Source organism: Leopardus geoffroyi, chromosome E3 (assembly GCF_018350155.1).
Source record: "Leopardus geoffroyi isolate Oge1 chromosome E3, O.geoffroyi_Oge1_pat1.0, whole genome shotgun sequence".
Taxonomy (NCBI): Eukaryota; Metazoa; Chordata; class Mammalia; order Carnivora; family Felidae; genus Leopardus; species Leopardus geoffroyi.
Window position 1 is genome coordinate 25,538,999 of NC_059340.1, and position 18,303 is coordinate 25,557,301.

At 41.0% G+C, this 18,303-nt stretch overlaps 1 protein-coding gene and 1 long non-coding RNA gene across 6 annotated transcripts in view; one reads left to right on the forward strand and one right to left on the reverse strand.

The window, feature by feature from the left end:
- The window catches only part of LOC123588972, a 23,611-nt gene continuing 5,308 nt past the window's right edge, over positions 1-18,303 (reverse strand). Inside the window, exons 2-3 of the long non-coding RNA XR_006708104.1 lie at positions 14,050-14,057; positions 1-10 (exon numbers count right to left, since the gene is read on the reverse strand). This is a non-coding gene — a long non-coding RNA (uncharacterized LOC123588972). The remainder of the gene's footprint in view (positions 11-14,049; positions 14,058-18,303) is intronic.
- Positions 13,472-18,303, forward strand: part of LOC123588971 (transport and Golgi organization protein 1 homolog) — a 20,381-nt gene continuing 15,549 nt past the window's right edge. For 2 of the 5 annotated variants that reach the window (XR_006708103.1, XM_045460472.1), the window contains exons 1-2: positions 13,474-14,345; positions 17,531-17,662. Coding sequence is in view for 4 of the 5 variants with exons in the window: in XM_045460472.1 (XP_045316428.1) it covers positions 14,283-14,345; positions 17,531-17,662 (195 nt within the window). In the remaining variant the exon portion in view is untranslated. Of the gene's footprint in view, positions 14,346-17,530; positions 17,663-18,303 lie in introns of all 5 variants that reach the window. The other 3 variants (XM_045460474.1, XM_045460476.1, XM_045460475.1) reach the window with 3 other exon arrangements.

Below are 18,303 nucleotides of genomic sequence, written 5' to 3' on the forward strand. Positions count from 1 at the left end.
TTCAGACTGTCTAGAAGTCTTAGTATTAGACTTCTAGTATTAGTATTAGTATTAGTATTAGTATTAGTATTAGTATTAGTATTAGTATTAGTATTTAACACATATTTGGGGCCTATTATGTGACTGGTACATGCGGGATACATCTGTCTGCCCCAAGTTGTTCTATGATTGGGTCAAGCAGAAGCTTCCCTTGACTTCACAGGCTTGGAGAACTAGAATACTTCTGGGAGTAACTGATGGTGACAATGTCTCTCTTGTACTAATGCTTACATACCCTATTATAGACCTATTGGTTTTGGAAAAAGATCTGGTGTGCTGGTGTTGGCCTTGGTCACATCTTCCACCTTTGTCTTTTGCTTCTCACATTGAAATATCTTATTTCTGTTTTTTAATGTTTATTTATTTTTGAGAGAGACAGGGACAGAATGTGAGTGGGTTAGAGGCAGAGAGAGAGGGAGACACAGAATCCAAAGCAGGCGCCAGGCTCTGAGCTGTCAGCACAGAGCCCGACACGGGGCTCAAACCCACGAGCTGTGACATCATGACCTGAGCCGAAGTTGGACACTCAACAGACTGAGCCACCCAGGCGCCCCTCACATTGAAATATCTTAAGCACAATTAAAAAAAAAATCAATGTTCAAAATTGATGTTTCCCATAACACAAGAAGCAACGAGTGTTGGTGAGGATGTGGAGAACCTCTTGCCCTGTTGGTGGGAGTGCAAACTGCTACAGCCATTCTTGAAAACAGTATGGAGGTTTCTCAAAAAGTTTAAATAAGATCACCTGGGGGGCTCATTCAGTTAAACATTCAACTCTTGATTTCAGCTCAGGTCTTGATCTCATGTTTATGAGATCAAGCCCTGCATTGGGTTCCATGCTGACAGCACAGATCCTGCTTGAGATTCTCTCTCCCTCCCTCTCTCTCTGCCCCTCCCCCACTAACATGCATGCTCTCTCTCTCAAAATTAATAGTTTTAAAACGTTAAAAATAGAACTACTCTATCATCCAGCAATTGCAGTGCTAGGTATTTATCCAAAGAATACAAAAATACCAATTCAGAGGGATACATGCACCCCGATGTTTATAGCAGCATTGCCTACAGCAGCCAAATTATGGAAGGATCCCAAATGTCCATTGAATGATGAATGGATAAAGAAGATGTGGTATCTATATATGTATATTATGGAATATTACTCAGACATCAAAAAGAGTGAAATCTTGCCATTTGCAATGATGTGGATGGAACTAGAGTTTATTATGCTAAGTGAAATACGTCAGTCAAATAAAGACAAATATCATATGATTTCACCATATGTGAATTTAGGAACCAAAACAGGTGAACATAGGGAAAGGGCAGGAGAAATAAAATAAGGTAAAAACAGCAAGGGAGGCAAACCCTGAGAGGACCTTAACTATACAGAACAAACTGAGGGTTGTTGGAGGGGAGGTGGTTGGGGGGATGGGCTTAATGGGTGATGGACATCACTTGTGATGACAACTGAATATTATAAGTAAGTGATGAATCACTAACTTTTACTCCTAAAACCAATACTACACTATATGTTAATTAAGTTGAATTTAAATAAAATCTTGGAGGAAAAAAGAAACATTGACAAAGACGTGGAGAAATCAGAACCTTCAAACACTGCTGTTGGGGATGTAAAATGGTACAGCTACTTTGGAAAACATCCTGGAAATTTCTCAATAAGTTAAAAATGGAGTTGCCATATGGCACAGCAATTTCACTCCTCGACACATACCCAAGAGAATTGAAAACATATATTCCCATGAAAACTTGTATAGAAATGTTCATAGTAGCATTATTCATAACTCCTACAATGTGGAAACAATCCAAATGTTTGTCAACCAATGACCAGATGCATCAAAGTGGTATAACCACACAGTGGGATATTGCCTAGCCATAAAAAGGCATGCAGTACTGTTACATGTGTGGATGAATTTCAAGAACATTGTGCTAAGTGAAAGAAGCCAAAGTCCACATATTGTATGATTCCATTTATATGAAATCTTCAGAACAGGAAAATCCAAGAGACATAAGTAGATTTTTGGTTGCCAAGGAATGGAGGAGGGAGGAATTGAGATATGGGCTTTCTTCTCAGGATAATAATAATATTTTAGAATTAGTGGTGATAGTTGTGCAACATCAGGACTATATTAAAAGACACCGAGTTGTCCACTTTAAAGTGGTCAGAATGATGGATTTTAAGCGCTGTGAATTTCATCTTAAAAAATAAAAAATTGAAAGCTTCAAAAATAAAAATAAAGATAAATAGCCAAAAAAGGAACATTCCAAACATAAAGAAAAACACTTCCCTGTTTTCCCTATGATTAAAGTCATACAGTCTTGCAGATACTAAAACATAAGATAAAGTCTGTAACTTTCTGGAATGTCATGATGATTTATAACACTTTCTGTGAAAAAATATATGTAACCCTGCACTGACTGTTCCTCTCTCAGAGAAGTTTCTTCTTTGTGAAGATTGTGTATCCTGGGCAGCTATCTTGGGATCAAATGAACGTCTTCTCCATTCTCCCTAAATTTTTTTTTTGATATGAAATTTATTGTCAAATTGGTTTCCATACAACACCCAGTGCTCATCCCAACAGGTGCCCTCCTCAATGCCCATCACCCACTCTCCCCACCCTTCCACCCCCCATCAACCCTCAGTTTATTCTCAGTCTCCCTAAAATTTTTTGAAAGTTTTGTTCACTTTGAATCAACATAGTCGTTTTATAATGTTGTTCAACTCTCCTATTTCCTTGTTGATCTTCTGTTTAGTTGTACTATCCATGATTGAAAGTGGGATATTGAAATCTCATACTGGGGAATATACTTTTGAATAAAAAAGTACATTTAGGGTAATGAGAGTTTAGTTTAATTTAGGGTAAGAAAGTTTAGGGTAATGAGTATGCTTTTCTTGGTGACCCTTTCCCCAAGTATTATCCTAAAATATTTTTGAGGAGAAGCAATACAATGACAACAAAGGTATACTCCCCCAGAATGGCTTCTTTGCAGTGGGAATGTGAATGTTGTGCTACCTTCTTGCAGAATTCTTTCCTGATTCTTTAGCTGAAGGGAGTGTCTTTTCAGCTGAAGGGAGTTAGCTGAATTTTTTGGCAATTTATCTAGGACCTTCCTGATTCCATTAAATTGTTCCTTCATTGATCTCATCTCCCATAGGGATGTTTCAGCCCCATCTGAGGGTAAGAACTTTGTCTCATTCATCTTTATAACACCAGCTTCTAGCTCAGTGATTTTCCTTCTCTAGACTTTTGGTAACATTGCAGAGTAAATGTTAAGAAGAAAAATATTGTTGTTATTTATATAGTGGTTTTAAAAACATATTATTTCACATGTGGTTTAGAGTATGGACTGTGTAGCTGGGGTCAAGCTAGCAGCACGGGAGGATCCTGAACTCATCTCCTCCCATGAACACAACAATTCAAGAGCTACATATGGTGCAATACCCTCTGAAAAGGACCTGAAAGATAGCTGAACAGTGTCTCTACAACAGAGGATAAAAGGGCCATATGGAAACAGGTAGGAGAGGCATAGACACAATCTCACAAGAAACCCCACCACAGGTGTGGTGACCCACGGTCAGGAGGATCTCATAATATAGAGGTTGTCCATGAGGAGTCAGAGGTTTGTGACCTACATCAGGCACCCCAGTTCTTGGGAACTACACCACCAAGATGAGCCTCCAAACAGCTGACTTTGGAAAAAATAGGACTTACTTCCTGAAGAACCATATAGCTATAGGGAAAAGAAAACCTGCTCTTACCAGGTTCACCTATAGGCCCAAACTCACCCAGGACTCAACCCCAAAGCAGCAATTTGAAAGGTGCCCAGCCAGCAAAGGAGACTCATTTGTTAATCTTAAAGCTTCTGCCAGAGAGGCAGAAACTTGTAGAGACTTACTGTAGGGATGGAGACACTGGCAGGCACTCTTTTTGCATTCTCCTTCTGCCTTGTGGGTGCCAGTGCTTCTAGACACCATGTTTGCAACCCTCACACACCCAGCCTACTAGCTCCATGGGAGTGCACTACGTAACACACCCCAGCTGCAGCTGGCCATACCAGCCACGTATGAGCACCCTGTCCCCATGGCCACAGCCATGGCCTCTTCTTCCACAGCCAGCCCCTTGGGCACCCAGCTTTGGTGGCCAGGGAGGATTGAATTCTTGGGCCCCATGGGTCTAAAACAATTGGAGAGATAGTGCTTGACGGGCTATCACGCCAAGGCACTGCACAAACACACTCCCAGTCTTTGTGGAAAAGGCCTATTTTCTTGCCCTGGAGCTTCAGCATGAGGGGCAGGCTTCAGGTTTGCCACTAGTCCAGAGGCTACAGAGGAGTTCCCAGAGAACATAAGCGGAAAGATGCCATATTAACATCCTCCCTTTGCCTTGCCACAGTTCGGTGGTATGTCCCAGAAAGGAGCTTATATAAGGTATAAAGTCGCAATATTTGCTACTGTTGTTTAGGGGACACCCCCAGATCTCCTGTTATGGAAGTCAGCAGGGTTTACAATTGTGGACCCGCAAGACTGTATATATTCACATGCTTTAAAAGCTGCTGCCTGAGGATCTGGCTTACAATTAGCCTAAAACTAGATCATCTCTGAGATCTGTCCATTTGGAACAGTAACAGGTTTTGGCACACCCTCAACAACTGGGATCGGTCAAGAGCAAATCAGGCTACGTGGGCAATTATAGAGGTCCAAGAAATAAGCAAAAGCCAGGGCAAGGATGCATGACAACTTTCATCTCCTACATAGCCACTCCTTCAAGACTGGGAGAGTAGCTGCTTTACCTAATACGTAGAAATAAGCACAGAGAGTCAAGCAAATGAGGGGACAGAGGAATATGTTCCAAAGAAAAGAACAAGAGAACACCTCAGACTTTACTGAGATGGAGATAAATAAACTACCTGATAAAGAGTTGAAAGTAATGGTCATAAACATGTTCACTGAACTTGGGAGAAGAATGAATGAACATAGTGGTCCATCTCCTTTCTAAGACATGGATCACTTTTCCCTTAGCGTAACTCAGTGCATTGGAACCTGGGAACACTTTGAGAGTCTGAGTAGGCATGAGAGTATGATTTACTTCCTGTCTTTTCTTCTTTGTGCCTCCCACACCTGGCGTTCTTAGGGACATCTGCTCTTTGAATACTTTTTAGGGTTTTCCTTAATTAGAGTCCCTGTTAGTAGGCAAATGCAATAGACTAAGCCATTTGTGACAACTTACAATGGCAAAAAAAAATTTATGGGAAAACACCAGGGAAGGAGTCCTTTCTTTGACTTTCATAGGAGTCTCCCAATCCCCCCACCCCCAAAAAGAAAAGAAAAGAAAAGAAAAGAAAAGAAAAAAGAAAAGAAAAGAAAAGAAAAGAAATGTATGCCTGTATTCGTGGGAAGACAGCTGTCATGTACCATAGCAGACAAAAGGGACTGATATTAGGGGTTGGCTCCTTTCCAATATCCTTTTGTTCTCACTACCGGGAAGTGGCTCATGACTGAAGCATTCCCTGCTGGGGGTATTTATGTTGTGGAAGTGAGCCTCAAAGGCATGGATGGGATGCCCACAAGGAGTAGCTCTATCCTAACAGTATCCAAAATCTGATCCCGAGCTCATTTAGTGTGACCCTCGAGGACTCTCCAATACTGGGTATAGAGGGTCCTTAGAGATGGTCCTTTATGGACCATCTTTTTATGGATGGGGAAGCTGAGACCTACCTAGATCAGGCAAGGTTTTCCTGCTCAGAGGCTTAGACTTCCTGGCGGTGATAAATGGCCTACAAGGTAGCTAAGCACTTTCTCTGGATTATTTGCTTTTCATTTTCACAAAAACACTGTAAGTCTGAAACTATTACTGTGCCCATTGCACAAACAAGGAAACTGAAGCTCAGAGAGGGATTATATTACAAAAGTGGTAGCTGGTGGAGCTGAGAGTCAAACTTAGGCCTGTTTATAGACCCCCAAACTATAGGAAGACTTTGGACATAGGATGGACATCCTTTTACCATCTCTCCATTCAGTGAATGATTGAGAGTGGAATCCCATAGGAGCCTCTGACCCAGGAGTCTCTCTCCCATGTCTTATCCAATTGCATACAGGCCAGCCAGCTACAGTAAGTTTCTGGTGCTGGGGGCAGGAATACCATCAGTTGTTCCCCATGGCTGAGGGCCCATGTGTCAGAGAGGATGCTGGCCACCTTCTGGGAGAGATGAGTCATCCTTTCAAGCTCCATTTGTCTTCTTCTCCATTGGCGTTGACCTCTCTGAGTGCGGGGTAAGGCCTCCTGAGTCCATTCTAGGCATGATGATATCCAAAATATTTGATATTAATCAGCATGAACATTGGATACAAGAGGCTCCTATCTGTTAGACACCACCCTTGAGTGGGTAGATCTTGAAGAAAGGCCAGGATGTCTGGGATATTGGGGTCAGTGAGTATGCCTCAATTGATAAGGAAATATTTTAATGTTTCAATGACTGGCATGACAGTACCAATGAGTTTCAACTAATGCCAGTCCTGATTCTCAGAAAGAATCTCCCAAGAGTGCTCAACATTTGAAGTGGCCAGGGTCTTCTGGAAAGATGGCTGACTTCTCAAGGCACCGTCCTACTAGTAGAGAAAAAGTGCCTTCCTCCTCCCCCAGTCTGCCTCTATTCCTGCTGCCAAACATACCTTATTAAATCGTCCATTGCAATTTATTTTTCAGTGGGGCAACTTTTGATCAGGAAATTATTTATTTTCCAATACTGCTTAGTGAAGGCACCAATGAAGATATCTGGAACCTTAAAAGCATTTCTATTGTAACTGAGGTTTCCTCTCTGTGCCAAATTGAAAGGTTTCTGTCCTTCTCTTCCTTGATGATCAAGGAAAGAAGGACCCCTCCCTTCCTTTTTCCTTTCTTCCCTCCCTCACTCCTGCCCCTCAGCTCTCCTTCCCTTCTTTCCCGACTTCCCTTATTTCTCCCTTTACAAACTCCCTCCTCCTTCCATCTCTTTCACCTTTCTTCTCTTGCCTTGGGCAGCCCACAATATCTTTACTCTGTCCGGACCATTTTAGAAGCTCTCATTACAGCAGTGAGAAGTGGGGGTGGGCAAGGGGATATAGCCCTACCCCTTCTCCTTCACTTGAGCAGTAACAGCAAGAACAACTATCCCCTCTGCCAGTTTAGTTTTCTATTTTCTTGTCAACCACCTTTTGTTGAATTCTGGGGCTAGGCCATGGGTCTGGCTCTTTGCAAGCTTCCTTAAGTTTGTGATTTGCACGGCTAATGATGAAAATATCTGTGATGTCATTTTATTCCTGTGGCTGTGGGAGTAATTCTCATTCCCTGTCTATAATATCCCTGTGTAACTCATGCAGCAGCTGTGCACAGGTCACTCAAAAACTTTCAGTGGCTCAACACAGTCCATCAAATCACTTCCAAACTCCTTACCTCAGTCTTCTGAGCCTTTCCAACTTTGACAGCTTCTTGTCTTTTTCTCCTCATAACTCAGTACTCTTGAGTGCAACCCCGTATCCAGCCAATCCATTGCTGAATACTCCTCATAGTGTTTACTGCTTTGTCTACTCATACGGTTGCCTCTATCTGGAGCTCCTTTTCCTGTATCATTTTGTTGAAATCCTACCCATTCCTCAGGATCCACTAGATACTATATCATGTACCAAGGTTTCTAAATTCCATTATCCAAATGCAAACTTATTTCCTTTTATACCCCCACTTCCTACCCTTCAGCACTTTGTGACTATCTTTTGCTAAAAAAAGCCAAAGAACAAAAACAAAAACAAAAACAAAAACACTCCATTATGTGCTCTTTTGTCTTTGGCCTCTAAAACTTTGTATGTGCCAGAAGAGGCGCAAAAATGTTTGTTGATTGGAAACAAATCATATCATTCTGACAATAATATTATGAGTAATAATAAAAGCTTCTACTGAGTGCTTGCAAGATGTCAAGTCCGGTGCTAAGCCCTTTTCACTGATTATCTCATTTAAACTTTTCAACAACACTATGAAACAGGTACCATTAATATATCCATTTGATTTATAAGAAAACTAAGGTTCTAGGGCATAAGTAGTTTGCACAAGGACATACGGTTTTAGTCACAGGGCGAGGATTTAAACACAAACCTGTTTGGCTGCCAAGCCTGTGTTTTTAGTCACTTTGCTGTAACATCTTTCCTCTGAGTTTGTACTTTCTAGTGCCAGGCATAGATGGGGTTTGAATCTCATGATCTTTGATTATGCAACAGGCACTTTACTAGTGGGTCTTTGCCAATATTTCAAAGTTGAAAAACTTTTTTTGTTTTACTTTTTCCAGTTGGGACCATTGGTCTAGCACATCCTTTGCAAAATTTAAGTGTTGGGGAATTGTTTGGCCTAGGGTCTTGGGGTCAGAAAGTTTGAAGGTCCAAGTGGCAGTTTTTCTCTTTGGTCTGCACCAGACACACCAAGTCACAGAGAAGATTTGAAACCAGCTCCACATTTGGCTCAGACAGGGAACACCTCAGGCAAATGAGAGAAAAGGCATTGTGTATGTAGGTGCCTCAGAGAGATCATCTTTGTGCTGGGAATGAATCCATAAGGCCAACAATTTCGTTATGAACGCAAACAAAAGTTGACTACTAGAGAGAAAGAAAATGAACACAAATATCTACCAACTTCAAGAACAGACTCTATTAAGGGACTTCAGATATAAGAGGATGGGGGGCTATTGTCTCTGTCTCCTCTGAGAACTGTTTACCTTTTGCAATTTAGGTGCTAGCTCTGGGGCAAGAGGGAATTTCCCAGCCTTGGGACAAACCAAGTCCTGGATCACTTTCATTAGCTCCTGGGCCTAAAAGACAATCTCCTTTGCCTGTGGAAGGTGGGGTTTGGGGGCTGTGAGGTAAAATGAAATAATGAGTATATCTTGATTTTTAATAGTATGTGAGGAGAAATAGATCACAGACTATAATGCCAAGTGTGTTAGAATATAAGATAACAGACACAGAAGTTAAGTAAGATTTTATCACGAAGTCTTGCACTGACGAAAGAGATTGCTCATCAGTCACAAGTGCACTGAGCTCTGAACACCGAATGCGTGAAAATGCCAGGGTTTCTTTTAAAAACTGGCACATTTAAAGCCCTCTAGACATTGTCTCATAAGAAGGTTTGTGGCATTTGAATAAGGAGAAGAGAACTCATGATACTTGGCAGAAGAGGGAAAGGTGTTGACCTCCCTGAGTGCGGGGTAAGGCCCCCTGAGTCCATTCTAGGCATGATGATATCCAAAATATTTGATATTAATCAGCATGAACATTGGATACAAGAGGCTCCTATTTGTTAGACACCACCCTTGAGTGGGTAGATCTTGAAGAAAGGCCAGGATGTCTGGGATATTGGGGTCAGTGAGTATGCCTCAACTGATAAGGAAATATTTTAATGTTTCAATGACTGGCATGACAGTACCAATGAGTTTCAACTAATGCCAGTCCTGATTCTCAGAAAGAATCTCCCAAGAGTGCTCAACATTTGAAGTGGACAGGGTCTTCTGAAAAGATGACTTACCCAATTTGCTCTAAGTCAGTCGTATTGGGGACATGACTGAGAAAGGCTTGGGTGTCCTGTCCTGCTCAGGCTATCTCTTGAAAGCCACTTATAATTGCTTCAGTTTGGGGTGCAGAAGTTTTTGCCTCTTTCAGTCCTTGGAGGCACCAGTGACTCTACTCTCCACCAAACTGGATTGTTGTCTACAGGCAGAAAGAGCTCCCTTAGAAGAGCTGTATTCCCTTGCATAGATGCTGGCAGGCTGGCTGACCCTATCCTGAGATCTATTTGTGGCAAGTTGCTGGTGAAAGTGGCAAAATGTATCCAACACACACCAATATTCCAAATGTTTCTATTAATTTCTCCTTGAGTTTCAGGTTTTGATGGCATGCGACCTGCCATGAGAATGACTGTAGACAATAGCTTAGTGTTTTGTCACAACATAAAAAGAGTCACCAAACTTTCAGGCTTTAATATCTGTTCATCTCCACCTAATGCCTGCCCACCAAACATATCCACTTATTTTGGGTTCTAAACTACCAGCCACTCACTTCTAGTACCAAATTCTGTAAAAGTTTGGATATAGTTTGGGCTGCTCTAACAGGGGCTGTAAATAACTGTGGCTTCAACAAAATATGTATTTCTCTTTCACGTAACAGTCTAGGTATAAGTTCAACACTGGAATGATTACCCTATGGTGTCAAGTACCCAGGATTCAGTATTGTTGCTCTGTCATTCCTTACCTACAAGGTCAAAAATGACTAAGCACATCCGCTCTGTTGGCAGCCAGCAGGGAAGGAAAATGGGGAGGGGAGAGCATACACTTCCTCTTAATGCCGTTGCCCATAGCACACATCACTTCCATTTGCATTCTGTTGACCATAAGTTAAAATTTCATGGTAATTTATAGTCTTATTCTACAAAATCGTGTAGCCAACTCAAACTCAGGAATTATCTCACTATGAGAAAGAAAGTGGGAATGGATGTTAGGTGGCAACAAACAGTATAGTTGATATCAAGTCAATAATCTTGACTCCACTCTTCACTTCCCACCCTCTCCTCAACATATGGTCATCTGAGTTCTGGCCTTCACCTCTCATTTGTATCATTCCCACCAAGGTCACCTTGTCATAGCTCAATGAAAGCTGTTCTTGACCTTCTCAATCCCATTGTAGCATCTGATCCATTAGACCTCTCCCTCTCCCCCAAGCCCAATATCCAATCATCAAGACCTCTCAGGTCTATGTCTGGAAACAATTGCTGAATCTTCCCACTATTTCCATTCTCATGCAACTAACATAGGCCACCATCATCTCACGCACAGCCTTAAAATTGGCCTGTTTACTTTTACTACCTCCCACTTCCATTTCACATCAATTCCTTCTCCACCTCCGATCAGAGTGATCTTTTAAAAATGAAAGCTCAGCAATCAGTCAGTGACTGCTTAAAATTCTTTAATGACTTCTCCGTACTTTCAGGAAAAAGCACAAAGTTCTTAACTGGTTTGCAAGGTCCTGCAGAAACAGGCTTTGTTATTTCTCCAGCTTCATCTCTTAAAATAAGCCTGTATTTTCTCCTCACCTTTTTGTTCCAGGCATATTGAAACAACATTTGCATACCTATGTCCTAGGTCCTCTTGTATCTCTGCTGGCTGTCACTATGCTTCAGGCATTATACGAAGTTATTTCCACACATTGGAATTTTATTTATTTATCTCTTTATTTTGGTTTTTATTTATTTATTTTTGATGAATAAAAATTTTCTGTATTTAAGAAGACGTACAATGTGATGTGCTGATATATGCATACATTGTGCAATGATAACCACAATCAAAGTAGTTAACATATCCATCACCACCATACCTACTTTTCTTTTCTCTGATATTGTTAGAACACTTGAGATCTGTTCTCTTAGTAAATTTCAAGTATACAATATGGTATTATTAACTACAGTCTCGGTGCTATACACGAGGTCTCTAGAACTTGTGCATCTTATGATGGAAAGTTTGTACATTTTGATCAATATCTTCCCCTTTTGCCTATCCCCCAGCCTCTGAGATCCTTCAACTCTGTCTCTACAAGTTTAACTTTTTTTTTCAAATGAAGTTTCACATGTGAGAGAGATCATACAATATCTGTCTTTTTGTGTCTGACTTATTTCACTCAGCATAACATCCTCCAGGTTCACTCATGTTGTCACAAATGGTAGAATTTCTTCCTTTTTTATGGCTGGATAATATTCCACTAAACGTATAAGCCATTTTTCTTAAGTTGTTTCCATATCTTGGCGACTGAATAATATTGCAATGAACATGGGAGTACAGATGTCTCATTGAGATAGTGATATATATCCAGAAGTGGGATTGGTGAATCCTATGATATTTCTATTTTTAATTTTTTTAAAACCTCCAAACTGTTTTCCATAATGGCTGTACCAATTTATATTCCCGACAATAGTGCTCAAGGGTTCGATTTTCCTCCACATCCTTGCCCACATTTGTTATCTCTTGACTTTTGGAGAATAACCATCCTAATAAACAGGTGTGAAGTAATAGCTCGTTGTGGTTTTGGTTTGCATTTCCCTGATAATTAGTGATGGTGAGCATCTTTTCATATACCTGTTAGCCTTTTGTACTCTTCTTTGGAAAAATGTCTATTCGTGTCCTTGCCCACTTTTTAACCATGTTATATGGTTTCTTTGCTATTGAGTTTGTGAAAATTATAAAAGGAAACTTTACCTAAAATGGAAGTGTTGAGGGGCGCCTGGGTGGCGCAGTCTGTTAAGCGTCCGACTTCAGCCAGGTCACGATCTCGCGGTCCGTGAGTTCGAGCCCCGCGTCAGGCTCTGGGCTGATGGCTCAGAGCCTGGAGCCTGTTTCCGATTCTGTGTCTCCCTCTCTCTCTGCCCCTCCCCCGTTCATACTCTGTCTCTCTCTGTCCCAAAAATAAATAAACGTTGAAAAAAAATTAAAAAAAAATAAAATGGAAGTGTTGAATTACTATATTGTATACTTGAAACGAATGGAAAGAAAATAAAAACTTAGAGAAAAAATAAAATAAAATGGAGTCAGGGGGCCAGAAGGGGGAAGCTCAGAGGCTCTACTATGTACCATTTATTGCAGACCCACCAGAAGGAGACATACCTTGTAAACTGACACTACTTCAGCTACTGCTTTACTACCCCAACAAGAGGAAGAAAGGTCTTTCTTCTTCCCTGATGACAGCCCAGCCAATGAGAGACTGTCACAACTTAAGCAATGAAAAGCCACTCTACTTGGATCTCCTAGTTTACTCCAATGACTTTTAATATACCATAGCCCTCCTGACTTCTCCCTTTGTCTATAAAAGTGTTCCTCTCCTTTGTTCTCCAGACTTGCTATAGCTTATTTGTCCCGAGTGGCGGTTCTCTGCGATTGCTGAATAAGCCAATTTTTTTTTTAACTGGTAACATAACTGGCAGTTTTATTTTTAAGATTAAACTATTCCTATGAGCTTCTTCTATAGTTTGGATATTAACCCTTTCTTGGATATGGTCTGCAAATATATTCTTGCATTCTGTAGGTTGCTTTTTTATTTTGTTGATGGTTTCCTTCCCTTCCCTTTCCTGTGCTTTTTAGTTCCATGTGGTCCCAATTGTTCATTTTTGCTTTTGTTGCTTATGCTTTTGGTGCCAAATTTCCTCTTTCATTTTTTCTAGAAGTGCGATGGTTTCAGTATTACATTTAAGTCTTTAAGCCATTTTAAGTAGATTTTTGTGTATCGTGCAAGGGAAGGGTTCACTTTCATTCTTTTGCACATGGATATACAGGTTTCCCAACAGTATCTATTGAAGAGATAGATTGTCTCATATCCACTCATCTCTGGGGGTCACCTCTGGGGAGTCCCCTCTGTGGCAGCTCATTTCTGAGGTTCATAGACACCCACACTCACAGGGAAATAAACAGACACCACAAGCACAGAATCACACCAGCCTCACCTGGGAACTCAGGTATGAGGCTTACGGACAGACCCACACACAGACCCACACTGCAGACATGGCCAACGACACCCTGAGGAAAACACACACACACACACACACACGCACACACGCACACACGCACACACACAGATACAATCAGGAAGACCCAAAGGGGCAGCAAATTCACATGCGTAACTAGTATACACACATACAAAACCCAGATATACATAGACACTCCCATATGGACACACATGTCCCCGAAAACGTACATAATGGGCAGGGGCTTTTGAAAAATGCGGTCACGCGGGGTGTCCATTGTGATCTATCAGGGGCTCAGGCCTCTGATTGGTGGAGAGAGGATATACAGCATCCGGATTGCTATGACAACGCTCAAACAGGTGAAGACCTGGACGGAGAGGGATGTTTCTCTGCTCCATCTTTTCCTGACAGTTTACTTAACCGGCTACTTGTGTCCTTCTCACCCAGTGATTTACTGATCTGTTGACCTACTAACCTTTCTAACGCTCTTCCCTCCCCTCTTGTACTTGATCATTCCTGGTACTGTCCCTGACTCCCTTCTACGCCTGACACACCGCCCTCCCCAATCCCACCCCTATTTAAATCCCACCCCAACCTCAGTTACCACTCCCCCCCCTTTCCCACCCCCTCCCTTCCCCTCCCACCCCCACCTCCTCTCCACCTCCATCTGCACCTCCTCTCTGGCACCCCAGCTCCCCCTGAAAGGACTAGGCCATAATGGTTCAGAAGCTGTTTTTCTGTATCCTCATACTTGGGTATCCCGGTTACCCAAACACGAACGTGAGTACACATCCTACATCAGTGGTTTCTTCCTTATTTATTTATTTATTTATTTATTTATTTATCCAGACTGTGGTTAAAAAACAGCTTTTCCATAGAATCCTTGATGAGACCTCGGTTCTTTCTGAAAACCGAGGACCTCAGGGCCAAGGTTTCTCGACCAGCCTGTTCTGGCCACAACTGTCCACATCAAGCTGTGGATCCTGTCTGGGCCGCTTGGTACAAAAAGAGTAGCATTGACAGGATGGAAACCTGAGCTTCATAGTGTCAAGAAAGAAGGACCTGTGAAGATACTAAAAGCCACTGAGATCTTTGTCTTAATTTTTTTTTTTTCAACGTTTATTTATTTTTGGGACAGAGAGAGACAGAGCATGAACAGGGGAGGGGCAGAGAGAGAGGGAGACACAGAATCGGAAACAGGCTCCAGGCTCCGAGCCATCAGCCCAGAGCCTGATGCGGGGCTCGAACTCACGGACCGCGAGATCGTGACCTGGCTGAAGTCGGACGCTTGACCGACTGCGCCACCCAGGCGCCCTGAGATCTTTGTCTTAAATAAGGGGCCTGTATGATGTTTGAATTATACCTCATTAAAACTGTTTCTAAAAATGTCAGAAACATTTAATAGGCACGATTTAATAGTATTAATAGTATTTCATAGTATTCGACTGGCTCCTGGAAGTCCTGTCAAGATCCTGCTCCAAGCTTTGTAAGCTTACAGTCCATCTTATATGTAGTTTGTTTTCCTATCAGCGCATTGTTCATATTTGTGAAGTTTGGTAGCCCTGGGAACAGTGGTATCTGAAGCATTGGTGTTGGTACTAGAGAGTTAAAAAGTGAAATGTCCTTTGTGCTCTGTGCTTTCTGGTTTGTTCGCTTTTAGGATCTTGTGAATCAGCCCTCTCCCTCTGGTCTTGGGGGCTGCTGCCAAGAATTGTGTGTCCGAACAGGTTGGTTAGAAGCTCAACATCAATGAAGTGGCCTCACCCTGCTTGGACATTTATAATAGGAAAATCACTATGAGTGATGTGATCAGGAAGTGAATGAATTCTTGTCCTTTCTTTAGCCAAATATGTGCAGAGGGTCGATTTACTCAAACCCAAAAAGGTCTCGAATGTCCTTACGATTGTCCAACTATAAAGAAATACCTGGTTCCCAGTGTGAATGTTTCATTCTATCATTAAAAAGAAAAACCTGTACTCCCAGGAGCCTGAGACAGAGAGACAGGGAACACCCACAGAGAGACGTAGGTTTCTTTAGATTAGCATGCACCAGATTCTTAGAGAGGGATCTACAAAGTCCCAAGTCAGGAACAACCTAAATTGAGGCAGAATCCTCCTACATGAATACCTCCAGTCAAAACAGAATCTATTCTATTTCTTTTGAGTCTATGAAGGAGGAAATTTCTTGGTTCTGTTTATTGGAAATTCCCCCCTCTACCTAGAATGCATCTCACAGATCAGTTCAGCTCTCTCTCCCTCCCTCATCTCTGAATTCGCCCATAAACTAACTTGTCTTGCATTTCCCACCTCCACCTAGTCATGGCCATCGTCTGTGAGAACCTGGCGTTATTGACCCCATTGGATCTAATCTAGTTAAGATTAACTACTGATATCAGCTTCCATATAGCTGCCAGAGGTACCAAGAGTGCCCCGGACTTAGAATGTTTACCATTGGTGTCAAGATGGCCTCTGTCTTTGGTGCATTTGATCCCCATGATCAATCATTGAGCGGACAGCTCCTGCTTTCTTTTAGACAGTGGCCACTCAAAGACAGTGTACATTTCCCACCAGCACACATTTTAGTGACCTCAGTTCTGAGAGCTGAAGATACAAATGGTACACAGTTTGGAGGCTGCTTTCTAGAGAGATTTATTGGCACAAAATTAAAGTTTGGTATGTGAATTAGTATGAATTGCATTGTATTGAGTATATTTCTCCTAAAATACTGGTAAGCCTAGTTTTAGTAAAATGATATGTGTTCTGTTGTTTTGGTGACCATATTCAGGACTTTTGTATTCTTTTAGAAAGTAATTTTCATAGTAGCTATTGATTGATTTAGGTTCAACACTATGAAATAGGAACTTGACTTTATTGTATTGGCTATTTGGAGATGTGTGTTCAAATAACTTAAAATCTCATAGATTTCATCAAAATAGACAAGATCACCTGATTATGCAAATCTTTATTTACTTCAGAAATCTGACAACCTGAGCTGTGATTCAGATTCAAAGTAAACCTTGAAAGTAAAATCTCATAAGGCACCTGGATAGCTCAGTCAGTTAAGCATCTAACTCTTGATTCTGGCTCAGGTCATGATCTCATAGTTTGTGAGTTTGAGCCCAGCATCAGGCTGTGTGCTAACACCGTGGAGACTGCTTTGGATTCTCTGCCTCCCTCTCTCTCTGTTCTTACCCCACTCTTTTTCTCTTTCAAAAATAAACATTAGAAAAAAGAAAACCTCCATGTTTTTAGAAACTAAACAGTAATGTAGAATTTATTTTTGCTGGAATAATCCCATATTATTATAATAACAGCTTCCCATCTCTCTCAGTCATATCCATATCTGTAAACATCTGGCTCTATAACAATTTCATTTGAACTTCTAGCACATTTTCATTGTTACTTCCTCCCATCCTTCTACAAACTTTGGTGTATTTTTGGAAATGTTCCAAAGTATTTTATCCAGGTACTTCATGAATGTACAACAGAAGTCATTTACTTCTTGTCTACTAAAAGTTTGCATTTATTTTTTTTATTTTGTTTTTTTTTTCAATTTTAAGTTGGCTGATAAATTCTTAAGTTCTGCTAACTATTTAAAAATTGTTCCAGTGTGTTTGTCAGCACTATAGAATTTCTAAGATGGCCTATTAGATTTTCCCAACAGCTGCAGTGTGGTATAACTTACGTATAACAACAAGACCTTTGTAAAGATTACAGTTTGTTGATATGTGATATAGATAAGAAGCAATGAAGCCATCGCCATAGTACGTAAACACAGTCATCACTCCCACAAGTTTGCCTCTGCTCCTTTGTAAGCCTTGTGCCCGCCCTGTCCTTCATGAGGAGGCATTTGAGAGATGTGCTTATAACCTCCTGGAAGCTGGTTGAAGGTTTATAAAGATGATTCTTTGTAACAGATATTATAAATGTCTTTGATATTCCTCATTGTCTCAAATATTATTTCAGCTTGTCCATATTTTGGCTGGCCATTTCCCTTTTGGCTCTCGTGTATTTGGGATTCTGTGGAAGCTTACCATTATTACTGCCACCCTTCCAATTTGTGCATGTCTGGTTTACCTCTGGAGAGTTGTCCTTGCTGTGAGTATACTAAAGTACCTTATAGATAGGCTTGTAATCATAAGTAAGCAGCATTTTTTTTTTTTTTTTTTTGGTAAGCACAAATTTTTAACTAGACCTTTTGTATGCATTCAGTACTTCAAATTTCCCTTTAAGCACTGCGTTCATTGCAGCCACAAATTGTAATAATTCCAATGTTCATTATCATGTAGATGGAAATATTTTTAAAATTCTGTGAATTGTCTTCTTTAACCCACTTCTTTTACAATATCTCTATTCTGTCTCTATTCTCTATCTTCTATTAGAATATCTCTAATATTTTTTTGTAGTTTTCCACCTGTCTTTCTGTTACTGATGTCTAGCTTGCATTTGTGTTCTGAGAACATATTGTCTATGGTTTTGTTGACTTTAAGTTAAGATGTATTTTCTGACCCTGAATATGGTCCATGTCAGTGAATGTTCTATGTGAGTTTGAGAAGAATGTGTATTTGTCTATTGTTGAAGTGTTCTACAGATGGTCATGCCATCCAGGTGATTGATGATTCAGTTCAGTCCAACTGTGTTCTTAAATTTGAATGTCTGTGTGCTCAACCTGTCAATGACTGATAGAGGGTATTGAATTCTTTCAGCCATAATAACGTGTATGTCTGTTTCTCCTAGCA